At 27.6% G+C, this 15,286-nt stretch overlaps 1 protein-coding gene across 2 annotated transcripts; it reads left to right on the plus strand.

Annotated features, from left to right (window-relative positions):
* Window positions 1–3,987: 3,987 nt before the first annotated feature.
* On the plus strand, window positions 3,988–9,173 carry LOC107165300 (uncharacterized). Of its 2 annotated transcripts, none has more exons than XM_089229799.1 (9): window positions 3,988–4,132; window positions 4,217–4,439; window positions 4,504–4,611; window positions 4,868–5,043; window positions 5,107–5,299; window positions 7,526–7,724; window positions 7,906–8,020; window positions 8,080–8,373; window positions 8,453–9,173. In XM_089229799.1, exons 1-9 carry the CDS (start codon window positions 4,127–4,129, stop codon window positions 8,918–8,920), a joined length of 1,782 nt encoding a protein of 593 aa, XP_089085925.1. In that variant the 5' UTR covers window positions 3,988–4,126; the 3' UTR covers window positions 8,921–9,173. The 2 variants fall into 2 exon arrangements, with proteins under 2 accessions (XP_089085925.1, XP_015368959.1); XM_015513473.2 differs by having other exon boundaries at window positions 4,868–5,025.
* The last annotated feature ends 6,113 nt before the right edge of the window (window positions 9,174–15,286 follow it).

The following is a 15,286-nucleotide window of genomic DNA, read 5'->3' on the forward strand; positions in this document are numbered from 1 at the left end:
CACTAATATTATTGTATAGTAATAACTAATATTGTTGAAGTTCACTTAATCGCAGACCTGTTATTACTAAACATCATAAAGGTATGTTATAATTATTTGGGTAGGTTATTAATTAGAGCTTACTATTTCACGTGTACTTAAATACGCGGATAAATGCATAATAATTATGAAACACGCTTAATAACCACTGTATTTAATAACATGGATTTTTGGGTATTTTGAAATACACGTGTATTTAATAACAACAATAACACGGATACGTACAAAGTCATAATAAATTAATATCAATTTGGTAAGTAGTAAGTTAGTAAAATACTAGGTGTCTAAATAGTAAATTTATTTGAAATTAAATTTATCGTAAAAATTATATAGGTAATCAAATTAAGGCAATAAAATAGAATATGAACAATATTATAATACCTAACTAATATTTTTTTATATAGTAATTATTACCTTGGTTTCTGTTTTAGATAATAAGATATGATAAATTTCAAATAACTAATAATCCAACAACAAAATTAAAATTTCAACCTAACCTAACAACATAGTGTACGCCGAAAAGACTACACCGTACAAAATGGGTGAAACAAGTGACGATTAAAAATAAACAATTTTATCTTTGGGTGAATTTAATAGTATGGACAAAAGATAATTAAAAATGTTATGTATTTTTTTTTATAGGTAACTGTATTATAAATTAAATTTTGTATATTCTGAATAAATGCAAAATTAGGAAAAACCGGTGTAATTATATTTACACGTGATTGATTGATATATTATAAGTATCTGTATCCGACTAGATATACGTTTTAAAAAAAATAAACGGAGGTAAATAAACAGTTTTAAACACGCGGATTCTTAATCTAATAATAAGCTCATAAAAAGCAGAAATGTTATGGCATATTTAAAAAATTTTAAAAGGGGGGGGGGGCTGGCGAAATGTTCGTCATATTTCACGTTAGTATTTAAATGCTATAATGTGAACATGTCTATGTGAACATTTCAAGTCTGTACAGTTGGATATATACTTAGGTATCAGTTTAAAAAAAAATCGATTTTGTCAAAATTAGGTATCACATATTATAAATTATAATTATAGTTTTTTGTATTATTGTTTCTCCAGATTTTTTTATTTTTATTAATGATACCCTCGGCAACATGGGCCATTGAGTTTAAAGTGAGAAATATATATAAAAAAAAAAAAATTACATGAATTGTATCTATATCTAAATTATACTAAATTTTGGTTAGAAGATTGGCGGCTGCGATGAATTGTATGATGTTGGTAATAGATTGAGGATTGTTGTTTAATATTTCTGAAAGTGATGATTCGGGCAGGTATTCTCCAGATTATTTTTAAATGTCCTAAACATTCTTTTCTTTTGGCCCCAGATTTCCAACTACATATTCAATTTGTTACAAGTAGATAAATAAATAAATAAAAATAATATAGAAGTTCAAATGGATGAAGTGCTTTTTCTCTGGGCTCTGGCCCAAAGGTTAGGTATTAACCTAACCTAACCTTCCGATGTTCTGAACCGGCCACTGCTGCAGCAGTGTATGTCCGCGCGTAAGCCGTGCTCCGTTCGTTCCGAGTTTTCGCATCTTCATGACTTCCTTGAGACGGTTGATTACTATATTATGTTCTTGCAGCGCCGGTACTCGGGTTTTGAGGCACATACATTGTCTCCGTCAACTAAATATTGCTGCTTTGCACTTTAGCCCTCTGCATATTTGACACGCGTGTCTTGACCAAACAATAGTTGCAGTTTGGTGGCTTTGCGGTTCGCGGCCTACTACTGCAGGACAAATCGAGTGGGTATTCTCTCATCGATATCTCGACACTTTGAAACTGGATCCACATTACCTTCTCGGCTGTTTTTCGAACCCCATTTTTATTGACTTATTTTGCAAACATTTGATACCTAGCCGTTCATCTTTTTTTTTTTTAACTTAAGATTGTATTGATCAACTAATGTTACACCATCAGTCGTTTTAAAAATACATTTTGCCCTGGAATTATTTTATAAAACGCATTCTTTGGCTTGATATTTTATTGAGTCATTACCAGAGAATACACAAGAGAAAACAGTATTTCATAATGCAGCATCGTCGATTTACGCTTGTTTACATTGTTGGTTTGCTACATATCTCTGAAAAAAGTGCCTTCAAAATAAAACAATTACATCTGAATTACTTGATAATCAACTACAATAGCACCGGTTGTTTGTTTAGGTATATTAACTTCCTTATTAATTATACTATGTATATAAGGAAGCCAATTAAAAGAGGTCGTAATTTCTTTTGTTATTTCATTAATTGAAATAATATTATCACATTGAAAAATAAAACATTAAAACATAAATACTTAATTACATTAGGAAGTTACTTTAAAATTTAAATTGATTGTAATTATTCGTTTCTGTATATATAATATCGAAATATTTATTCGAGAAAAGTTTAAATATTTAATTTCCAACGAGTTGATTCAATGTAAAAAATGTCTTTAAAATTAATATACTAGATTAAAATTTAAAAAAAATTCAAATATAACTATCATTGGTCATGATGAGAGAAACTAGGAAATTGAACGAATATTGGATCATCATATACAACATCACCATCAAGCATAAATTCTAAAACCTTACATAGAAAGATTGTACGAAGTATATGATGAAGTTTTAATTATTGTACATAAGGATGCATATTTTGTATTCTGTAGCTACCGCGCTGCAGAACGTTTATGTAAATTTTAACAATTTTTAACCAAACCAACAATAATCAAATTTTTATGTTAGCTCTAAGAGGCTAAGAATGTAATTGGGAAGAAAAAATGTGAATGTATAGGTATCAAATATCAAATGTGTAAAATATGTATTTCATATTTGTATGTTTTTATATTGTGAGTAAAACAACTGAGTTTTCAAAATAACATAATAACAACTATAAATTATAAAGTATATTATACAAAATGTGCACACCATCTATAAGAAACTGGAAATTATACATAATATTAATTATTATATACATAATATCATATGAAATATATCATTTGGAGGCTATCAGGTAAAAAGAGATCGGTGCAAAATCGTGTTGTAATTTAAGATAGCCCAAAAAAGGGGAAAGTGCGCAATCGTATTGAAGCAGTTATTACACTATTATACAGGTATAACGAAGTAACACCTGTTGTCCTGAAAAATCAATAATTTTAAAATTTGGAATATTCTTATTTAAATTTTTATTTATCTCATAGTTGTATAGGCGAAAGTAATAAGGGGACAAAAGAGCTACCGCTACGCCATGAAAAAACAATAATCAATTTAAAATACACATTTTTAGTTATAGAAAAGTTGATATTATAAATAAAAAAAGTTAATTAAGGTAATTATAATATCATTGTAACTATATTATGATTTGTTAATAATTATTTGTTTAAATAGGGTTAAAAAAATGTTTTGTAAGTACTGCAGTTATAAGATTATCACAATTCTTATCTGTAATCTTATAATACCTATATGTAATAAACATTGTGTTATGATAAATAATGGAAAGTATTTTTATAAATAAAAAATAATCCTTGTAGCATATATTTTAATATAAATAACTAATAAATGTTTGTTTTATTTTAATATATAAATAAGAGGCAGGCAATAAAATCTTGTGAACCATAGTTATGCAAGGGATATTAAATTTATAATCGTATTAAATTAAATATTAATATTATTGAGAATTAATAATTATATTAATTAGTTATTACATTAATAAGTGTCCGACTTCTAAAATGTGTTAACCGAATTATAGAACACCTACCTACAACAAAATAAACTTACTTTGAAAATTTAAATTTAAATTGTAAATACCATTATAAATAATAATGATATTGATCTATTAATTCAATGAAGGGCACTGGGAAGCCAAATACTAATACGATTACAAGTGTACAATCCAATTTGCAATGTAGAACATCGTTGGAAATACGCCCCCCCGAAATACACTCCTTTTTTCTTTTCATGCGAGAGTCACGTAATATGTAGAATATTTTACTAGAAATGTTATTATAGTGGAAAAATCGTTTGTTTTATAATAATTTGAATAAACAAAAAATTGAAGATATAATAATAAAATAATGATTGTATGTGTACAAATGATTTAAATGTTCAAGCAAACATTAATTATCTAAACTTAAAGTAATAAGCAATGTTCATTGTTCTTTCAGATTTGGTGGTTTATTTTTTTATTAAATAGAGTGCTCGCGTTACCGGTATGTATCAATCAACCAAATATAAAAGATTATGCGGTACTAAGTGCGCTTTTACCATTACATTCCGGCGACGATTGTTCCGAAACACAAATTAGAGGTATACAGCAGTTGGCTGCTTTGGAATACGGACTCAGTAAAGTAAATGCAGACCTAAGTCAATACGGAGATTTAAAAATCAGTAAGTAAAATTATATCAAATATTATGTGCTATTAATTTGTTTTTTAAATATCTGAATTGTAAGGCTTACAGATTTTAGACACTTGTTCTAATTCGAATAGAGCTGTAAAAGCCACGATGAAAGGACTGGTTTCTGCCGAGCAAACTTGCATTAAATCTCCATTGTTTTTAGGTTTGACATTTACATATTTTATTTTTATTTTAAAGCAGTGGTGTCATTTAGACATAGATAGATCCATTTTGACCTATATAACATTTGCGATCAAAATATGAGGTTTTATATGTATAAGATGATTAATTATACTATTACCTCTATTTGGCTGTACGGTTTTTGGACCCATCATTACTTCCCATATAGTTTGGAAAAATCGAAATGACACCACTATTCTATAAAGTGCAAAGAAATAATACTGAATTTAATTATCTAGGATACGTAGGTCCAGATGATTTAGAATCATTTATCAACGTACATAAAATAACATTTTTACTTAATAAAACACACGTTTTGCCGTACAAAATTGACCTGAAAGAAAGACCTGCGAATGTTTTTTTTATTGGGACAGACCAGACCGGAATTAGAGCAAAAGTTAAAAAAAATATCATAGTATTTTTAGAATATAATATTATAAATATCAATATTGGTAAAAAATCTTTTCATTTTTATCAGGCAATTCTTACAATGTTGAGTAATTTAGGATGGGAAAATTATGTACCAGTAGTAGAAGATTCCATTCAAACTACTAATTTATTAGATACTCTTGTGGATTTTTCGGATGGACACGTCTGTCCAGTTGGAAAACCAATCATGTTACCTAAATCGGAAAATGGGTATACTGCAGTTTACAAAGAAATTATTGAAAGTATGGTATTTGTAATATGATTATAGTTTTTTATAGATTTTAAGATTTTATTTATTTTAAATTTAAACTCCTAATGTAATAATCAATTTAATACTGAGGAGATAGAAGGAATTATTTTTAAAGTAATTATTATTATTATTATTTTTATTATTTTATTAAAAGAAAATATATACAATCTGTATAAACAATACAATGAGTAATATGGTTGATTAATATACAAAACTGGACGGCTTGATGGAAGGGAGTGTCCAAACGACACTACTTCAATCTAGACTTTTATTGATATTTTTTTATTTTTTATTTATTTATTTATTTTTTAATGATTGAGGAGGTCCCTCGGCCAATTTCGCTTTAGATGACGTGGAGGGTTATCGAGGAGAGTGACGGATGAGAGATTGGAAATGAGTGGATTAGGGTGGTTGACTGTGTTATTGTGAAATAATTTATAGTAGTGGGAAGCTGGGGTGCTTAAAGTAATTATTTTACAAAATGTATAATAATGATAATTTTAGTTTCCATGACCGGGAAATTAATAAATAATAAATATCTTATTAATTGCAATATGAAATATCGTAAAATCTATAACTGTAATAAGAATCCAAAAACTTGTGAGGGATTAAATTTTTTTTGTTTAACTATAATAGGTGGTTCGAGTTACAATTATTAGTAATTACTTACTCATTTATACAAATGTTTTCATATGCATTTTGTGAATGTTTAAATTACCCATATGCCACACGTACAATTCACTGCATTAAAACTATAATATATAATACAAATATAGGTATCGTGTTAAATAATAATTCAATTTCTTTTATTTATTTACATATCTGCAGGTCTAGTGGCTCTCGATCCAAACATTTTAAATACAACGTTTGGCGATCGACACCTTTAAACAAATCACTGTATTAGGCTATAAATTATAGAACAAAATAATAATTATAAAAAAAAAAAAATTAGAAATTACTGCACATATCTGCAAGTACAACGATTATTATTTATTTATAATATTCATAACAATTTTCTTTCTCAATATTTTTTGTTATTCAATCACCTTTTTTAGGAAAATATTTTTTTTACATATGCAAGCTGTGGAAAAATAAGCATTTTTCTCAAAATCCATATTTAATAGTAAAGTGCAGCCAACAAAATCTGTAAAAAACTGATAATATACACTATACAAACTGCTGCAATTTATTTTATACGCCTATTATATTAAATACCTAGTACCTATATAATATAGTACCTAAAATTTAAATAATAAATTATATCTACCTACGTGTAATTACGAATGTTTATCGTTTAATTAATTATGTTATGTTATGTCTAGCATACAAATTAGTAAGATAAGTCCATTTTAGATGGCATCTCGTTTATATTGCTTTAGAGATTTTTCGTTTGATAATACGAGTATTACTTGCGGCTTTACATTCAATTGTAGAATCTGATTAATGATTATGTAATAAAAATGATTTATCTTGTAATAGAGTGTTTCCCTTGCTGAAAACCAATTCGGTCTTGAATTTTTTATTTGTGCATTCCCATGTTTAGAACCACTTATTTTTTATTCATATTTCAATTTGAATTTAAAATAGTTTAATATAATTAATTGTTTGCCATATTATGGCTAAACTTTGTTGTAAATTCCATCATGTTAAACTAAAAATTAAACTTTTTACTACTTCTACTGACATCTAACACGAGTTTAAAGTTAGTTTAAATACTAAACAGTATTATCAAAAATAGAGGAATTAATATTAAAATTAAAATTAAAAAATACATTTATCTTAAGAATTTACACGCAAGATCCAACATAATGAGTACATAAGTAAACATAGATAGGTAGGTACCTAGTATATATACTATATATTATATAATTTAGTTAGTATATATAAGATTAATTGCCGCAGTTTGTATAATGTATTTTATCAGATTTGTCAGAGATTACGTATTGTCAATTTTTTTTTGGTCACTGTGTACCATTTTCTTTTTTTTTTTGAATCTTCACAAAGATCATGCTGAAATTATATGTGCACTCAAAACCCCCAATAATAGTCTCCATTACTCTAATTTGGGTCTCAACCTGATGCTGGGAAACGCTAGGTAGGCTATACATTGATAATATGGTTTTTTTTTTATCCTTAATAATTTTGCCATAAATGTGCCTATAAAACCGGGGGTATACTATGAGTGCAAGTTTACTAAATGTGTCCTATGAATATTTAGATCAAGTTCACACGCCAATTGACGGTATACTTATAATTGTTGAAAACCCAGATGCTCTAAAGCCTCTGTTGAAGATTCTATCAAACAGTGCTAACGCTCAAAGATCTCCAATAGTCATGTATATAATTTCTGTTGGATTAAAGCTATGGGATTTTCCTAGGTCTGATTCTTTGAAAATTATTGTTATGCAAGAAGCCACGTAAGTGCTCTTGTTTTCTTTACTAGGTACTTTTATAAATAATACACTGTGTAATGTTATTGTAATTTATATTGTATTATAATATGTCTTTCTATTAAAATTTATATTACCTACGCTTGGACACTTTTTAAAATATATATATACGTTAAATATTATATTATGAATTATAAATTATTTACAGGGAATTTATAGTGAAAAATGATATCAAACAATATTTTAATGACTCTCTGTTAGTAAGTTATCATGAGCAAACCAAAACATATAAAAGAAGTTGCAATAATAATCCAATGTGTTTGGTATGAACAGTCGTCAAACTGAAATAAGTTAAAGTTTATAAGAAAATGTAAAATTTTAGGATTCGATCGAAGAAGAATTGGATTCCACCGTGATCCCAATAACATATGCAGTACATTTATTTGCGAATGCACTGAAAATGGCATTAGACCAAAAATGTAAGTATAATTCAGATTCCCCAGGAATTTGCCGTAATCTTCAATCCATGCCACCGATGGAATGGGCATCACTTTTGAGAACACAGTCGACAATAATGAATGGACCAGAAGGACCAAAAAGAGTTAGATTTCAAATGGAAATGCCACACCATGTCAGCGTATATATGTGGAACACGGTTTCAAGACAATTCGATCTGGTAATACATCAGTAATCGTTATACTTAGCTATTTTATTCACGATATAAATTGGAAATAATAATGAAAATGATAATACAGATCGCTACAATAACGAATGGTGATAGAATGAGCTTCATGAAAAATGTATTCTTGCCGTCCTCGATACGTTCAAATAGATTAGACCGTTCGCCTTTTTGTCAATCGTATAAGACCAAACAAACTAAAATCGCAGCTACAGTTCCGCCGGTAGAAGATGCAACTGCTGCAAAAGAAGACGACTGGTCACCAATTTGGCAGTTTTTACCCAGCGGGGAAAAAAATCAAAAAACGAAATCCACTTACCAAGGAATTATTGTAATGTTATGTATAGGCTTTGGTTTCCTTATATTCATGATAATATCCATGCGAATACTGTACAACGTTTTCAAGTTCAAACAAGGAAATAACGAATCATCTAGCAAAAGAAGGAAAAGGGCGGAGAAGGCAAACAAACCAAGAAGAACGAGTTCCGTAACCAGCAGACGATTGAGTAGAGTCAGTTCAATTATAAGTACTCGATCACGTTAAAATAATATAACCTATTATAGTTAAAACCTATGTTTTTATTATACGTCTATATATATATATATATATATACCTAATATTATAATATGAATAATGACAATGAGTATGAATGTTATATATTTATTATTAAATATAAGTGAGTATCAATATAGTGTACACTGTAACGTCATCAACTACCGTAGCATAATATTATTTATACAAACAATAACATTTTTAATCTACATTTTATTAATAATATATCTTTGGTACCTCCTAACTTGGTTTGTTATTTTGAATCTGCAGTATCTACTCCGTATGCTTAAGCAACAATTGATTTTTATTAGGTATTGGTAAAATCTTGCGATATTGTCTAATTATGTGTTAATATACACTTAAATGACGCTAATAAATATGATGCAAATATGCATGATAACAAAGAAAAAATATTTAACAATATACACAAAAGCATTCAAAATAATATGCACTATATTATGTATTAAAAATAAATATACCAAATGTATAATAGTGATATAACAATGTAAGTAAATAAAGTGCTCCATCGAAAGTAATGGTATCTAGCAGCTATGTAAATATTTTTCTAAATCAAGAAATAATATTTTTAATTATTATCAATCTGTTCGTAATAATTTCAAAATTAATTATCGATTGACATAATAATTATCGTCTTTTCTGTGAAAAGAAAAGAAGAAATACTTTATTTAATTATCAAGAGTGTGTAAGAATTGTAAGATGTGCAAACTGTATGCTCTAAAATAACGAAATATTCCTTAGCTTTTCAAATATGCTTAATACAATTTGGTTTACCACATGAAATCAGTTTGATTTGAAACGTCCACATTTCAAACCCTCGTAATCGTTCTGCATGCACTCATCAATACAAATATGAAAATGTATACAACTCTGGTCTCTACAGTTATACCTAATTGTATGTATAGGTAACTTACATATTGAGCATTTTCTGTATTAAATTAACTAGAAAAAATTTTTAGACTACCATTTAATCAGATGTGTACCTATTTACCTGTACACGACTTAAATTATTATTTCCTGGAATCCTTGGACCAATAATATAATATACTCAGCATAAAGTGATCATCTACAGAAGAAAAATATCTAACGTTCATGTAAGGACGAAAACGTTTAACAGTAGGAGACATCTTGTCTTAATTTGAAATTGCTGACAAGAATAAGTGGGATCTTTTTTCTAAAAGAACTTACTCGTTTATTTCGATTAGTCTATACGTAGCCGGAAGGAATTTTGAAAGCAAATTGACCTCGATCTGATGGAAAGTTATGATACAGATTTCCTAGTATATATTTTTTTGTTTAACCATTGTATGGTATTCACACAGTCACGCGGCGCTTAAAGACTTCTGATTGATAATATATATAATTTAACATATTTATAATTACCTATGCCATCGAAACCCGATTTATAAATATACTTATACATTTTTTCTAGTTAGTAACTATAAACAGTAATATATAATTTTGATATTTTATAGTTTTGTTAATAATATTGTAATATCTTATATACCATTATCACTAAAAATATAAAAAATAATAAATACATTTCGAAGCTGAGTATACATTATAATATTATACTATTTAAGAACATAATATTTATATAATTCAGTTTTCAGAGATGATTCAACAAATTAAGTTACCAAAAATTGTGTTTGTACAAACCAATATTTGTTTTAATAAATTAGTTTAAAAATTAACAAAGGTCGTAATTCAATGTGTACAGCAACAAATTATATATAATACACGACGTGTACCTATATTATATTGATATACTTTATAACGTATACTATAATATTATATACCTATTAGGTATAATGTATATCTTACCTTAATTAGATTATAGAGAACCAAAAAACTGTATAAATGTATTAGTCATTGTACTGCTGAATTTTAATCCTAACATAATTCAGATTAAGATAGTACCCATTCCTAATAAAATTAATAAAAAGTCCTTGAATATAAACGATAATCAAATTTCCATTTCGTACATAAATCAAATTTAAAATCAAAATTCGTGACATACTATAATAAATAATAATATGTATGTTTTTTTACGGATAACCAGCTATTTTAGTATTACATTACCCATTTATACAATTATAGATACCGGTATAACCCTTTAAATAAGATTATACTTATGCATAAGTCAAGGTTGCCTATTTAGGGCTAAAAAATGCAAATTTGTTGGTTACATGAACATATTTATCTGACATTCGACTAAAAAGTTATACTGTCGTGCTAAATAATCTTAAAAAGTTAATAAAATTAAAGTTTGATATCTACTGATCTACCTATATTATAATCAATCTATCAGATAATGATCTAAACACGCCCACATGCATATTATCATATACACTAACCTATACAAACCTACAGCTAAACATTAACGAAGAACAAATGGTAATGGTAATGTAAAAGTTACTAACCAAAATGATTAAAATATCTTAACAATATAATATGAAAAATACATTGGATAAGACAAGCGTTACGAATATAGGTAGGTACATAAACCTGAAGAATAATAACATGCATATTATCTATATTATATAAATATTCATCTGATAGGATTTAACAGGCGTGGAACCTATAATTATTTTCACCATCAAAAATATAGATATTATAAGTAAAACATATTAAATAACACTATATTATAATGTAAACTTATTAAATAATATGGTATATTTACTACCTATTTAATAATACGCTACAACTTAATTGAAAATGATGAAAAATTATTAATATTGTCCTATCGGATAATCGAATCACTATAGCGAACCGAATTATAAAATATGTATCTTATATTTATTATAAAAGTATTGCTAAATATATTATGACCATATGCATTTTTTTTTAAATTCAAACAACATAAAAACGATTATAAAGTAGAACACTGTAACTATATATGAATAATATATAGTATATATAGTAATATAAATCATAACATTATGGAAGACTCGTTTGTTTACAATAATAATTACTCACATTGTCTTCGATGACCGTTAAATTAACTTATAACCCAATTTAAATATATATGCATCTTGACCAGACAAAATTACTATTATGCTAGATAAAAGCTCGTATACCACAGATTGTAAAAACAAGGATTTTTGGAACCACACGATTTGCATATCGATTTATTAATTTTATAATACTTATAGTCATTTAGAGGTCGAATTATCACAGTAAACAATCTGTTTATATACATTTTAAAAGCTTTAAAATTAATATCGAAATTACGGAGTCTGTAATATACCTATATGTATAATAACAATGTATAGTTAATAATAATGATAGTCAGAATCAGGAAGTGTCAAAACTAAACAATCGATAAATAAAATTATGGCCAAGGCTCTGCCAAGTAATGGCGTGGTTATAGTAAGGATAATATTTTTATGCATTAAACGTATACTGTTTAAGATCCATGGAATAATTGTGGGGTTTATTCGATTTTCTCCATTGTTTATACATAATATTATCGGGTATATACATTATCTAATATTGTCTACATGGAAAATATTGGAAATACTATCTGTCTAACTACAACATTAAACGATTAAAAAGCGCGCCCGAGGTGCCTGACCTTTTCTAGACCTTAACCTTTTTGTGTAGTTGATGTTCTCCTACCACTCACTGCAGCAGATATCGCAGTAGGTACACCTATATACGTGAAGCCAAAAACGGCTCTTGTCCCGGATTAATTTATATACTTCCGATATTGTTTGTAATCAATAAAATCCGATTGGACCGATGCGTCCATCGCTCCAACACATATATAGCTAATGATACGGTTTATACACTCATTATAATGCTCGGTATGCGATATTATATATGTATCTTTTCTTTATACCTAAACATGTATGACCATATAGGAGTAAGTATATTACTAGTGTAGGTATATATTAATATATTATGCTGTGACGTACTTGGCATTTTCCGCCCCTATATATAGACAAATTAGACACTATAAAACATTGTAACTTATTTCTAAAAGCAGGTCTAGACAAAATGGATTTCTTTTTCTGGCAACTGGTTAAGTATTATATGGTGTACGTAGTACGTGCTACTATTAAAAAGATCGTATGACCTTTCAAATAAATTCCCCTTTCTATACGTTATCTTAAAAATGTTAGAATTTAAAAGTTTAATATCTTCTTTTATTCCTTATAAATTAAATAATAATAATTATAGTAATATCTTTTCCGGGTATATAAATATACAATTTAAATTCCCGGGCATAGGATGTTGGCGGTTCACCGGTTGAGCTCAGTATTTTTTCATTATAATCTAGAAATGTGTGTGAGACCAAAGAGCGGATAGAAATCGTATCAAAAACTTACCCATCGTATCGTATTGGAAAGCTACAATAAGTTTATATAATGTCCAGAGCTCCCACAAGGGGAAGGCTGTTGGACCTGAAGTACAGGGGCATATAGTTAACTTGCCCATGGACATGAATTTATAATTTTGAAATTTCAATAGAAATACTTATTTTATATTAAATAATATTTTATTAAAATGTTAACCCACTTTAATATATTAAGCAGAAACCGTTTATAGAACACTTGTTTGCTTGTTGTGGGTTTTATTTTATTTGAAGTTTTATATAGGGTTCGCAAAAACATTAGGTACAGTAGCATAGTAGCCCAAAATTTGATGCAGGAGCCGGCAAGGCCTGATTATGTCTATGTCACATATTATACAAATTATTATATAATATGCGCATGATTGGATACACAGCAATCATTCATTAATAACACACGAAGAAAAGGGAAGAATATTCTAGGTACGTCATTAGTGATAGGTACCCATGTAACAGTCAAATATCTTTTATACAAATACCACAACTCGATACAAAGAGAGGCAGAAATTCAATAGATTTCACATAACTTGTGACTTGTCCAAATCTTTCAACCGCTGTGACCACTCAAAGTTATTTCAGATTAAGTGTACATATTTTTAATAATTTAATAATTTAAATAATGTAATACTTAAGACAGGTATACTTACAATCTAAAATACAATGGCCACGATAGACGAGTGGTAGACATAACACCGATGATAAATTAATTAATTTATAACTTTGGTACATTATAATTTTAAAATTAATATTTTTTTTAATAATATGATGTGAAGTTGAAAATATATTTTAATATTACAAGTAGGTATACTGTAATATGTTTTGTTATCACAATAAATAGGAACAGCATTTTGATATATTTTGTTGTAATAGACAATGTATAACATTTTGTTATAAACACAATATTTATTATATATACCTGCTCGTACCTGATGGCTGATTATAAAAGCTAAACGAATAAATAAACTATAATATCAGTCTTATACTATAATGAGACATTAAAAATATCGTTGATTTCTAAATAGTTTATATTATAAATAATATTAATGATAAGACACGTGTAGACGTGTCTTTTATTAGATATTAGAAGAATATTTACATATTTTAATTTATTTTATCTCAATTACACATATTCATTTTATTACACCCTCTTTAACAACACATTGGGCGTGCCACTGATATACCTACGGGCCGGAAATAAAATATATTTCATAATATCTTTTGATCTCAGATCTCACATTTTTTTTATACCTCTAACTTGTCCCCATGCAAGGTCATACATTTGATATCTTTATTAGGTAGGTACATTAAAGAAAAAATGCAGGTCTACTGTTGTTGGTGCATGATGTCACGTCCATAAAGTTGTTTGTAACAATACATCTGCAGTTTGCAGAGGTGAAGTTGAAATATTTCAAATGTTTAAATAGGTACCTAGTAAAAATTGACAATAAATTATATATTTTGATATTAGTTATATACATTTTTTGTTCCATACAATCATTTTTAATTAATTAAGTTAGCTTCATTATTAATCACAGCCAATGTTTAAAATTGAAATTTATAAGACAATTGGTAACGAGATCGTACTGGTAAATTTTCAATTATTCGCTATATAAAAGGATTAAAAAAATATGGCTTCTTAAAGTAAAATGTAAAAGTACACAGTAACTCAATAACATATGCGATCATGTTAAAAGTTAATTGATTTTTTATTGTGAGGGACATATATACATTATATGTAGATACACTGTTCATTATTAATTTAAAATAGAACCATTATAGAGGATAAAGGTCTTCGACATTAGATTTTACAAGCACTTAAATGGTCATTTAATTTCCAAAAATTAACATTTTTAAGTTTTTGTGCGGAAGTCTTTATAGTTATAAACAATACAAGGATACCATTATTTGACTTTCAACAAATATGGATATATTTTCACAAAACATACTGAAAAAAAATGACACAGTATAAGACAAATGTGTGC

The sequence above is a fragment of the Diuraphis noxia genome, unplaced genomic scaffold (genome assembly GCF_037042655.1).
Source record: "Diuraphis noxia isolate RWA-SAM2 unplaced genomic scaffold, SU_Dnox_SAM2 contig0005, whole genome shotgun sequence".
NCBI lineage: Eukaryota > Metazoa > Arthropoda > Insecta > Hemiptera > Aphididae > Diuraphis > Diuraphis noxia.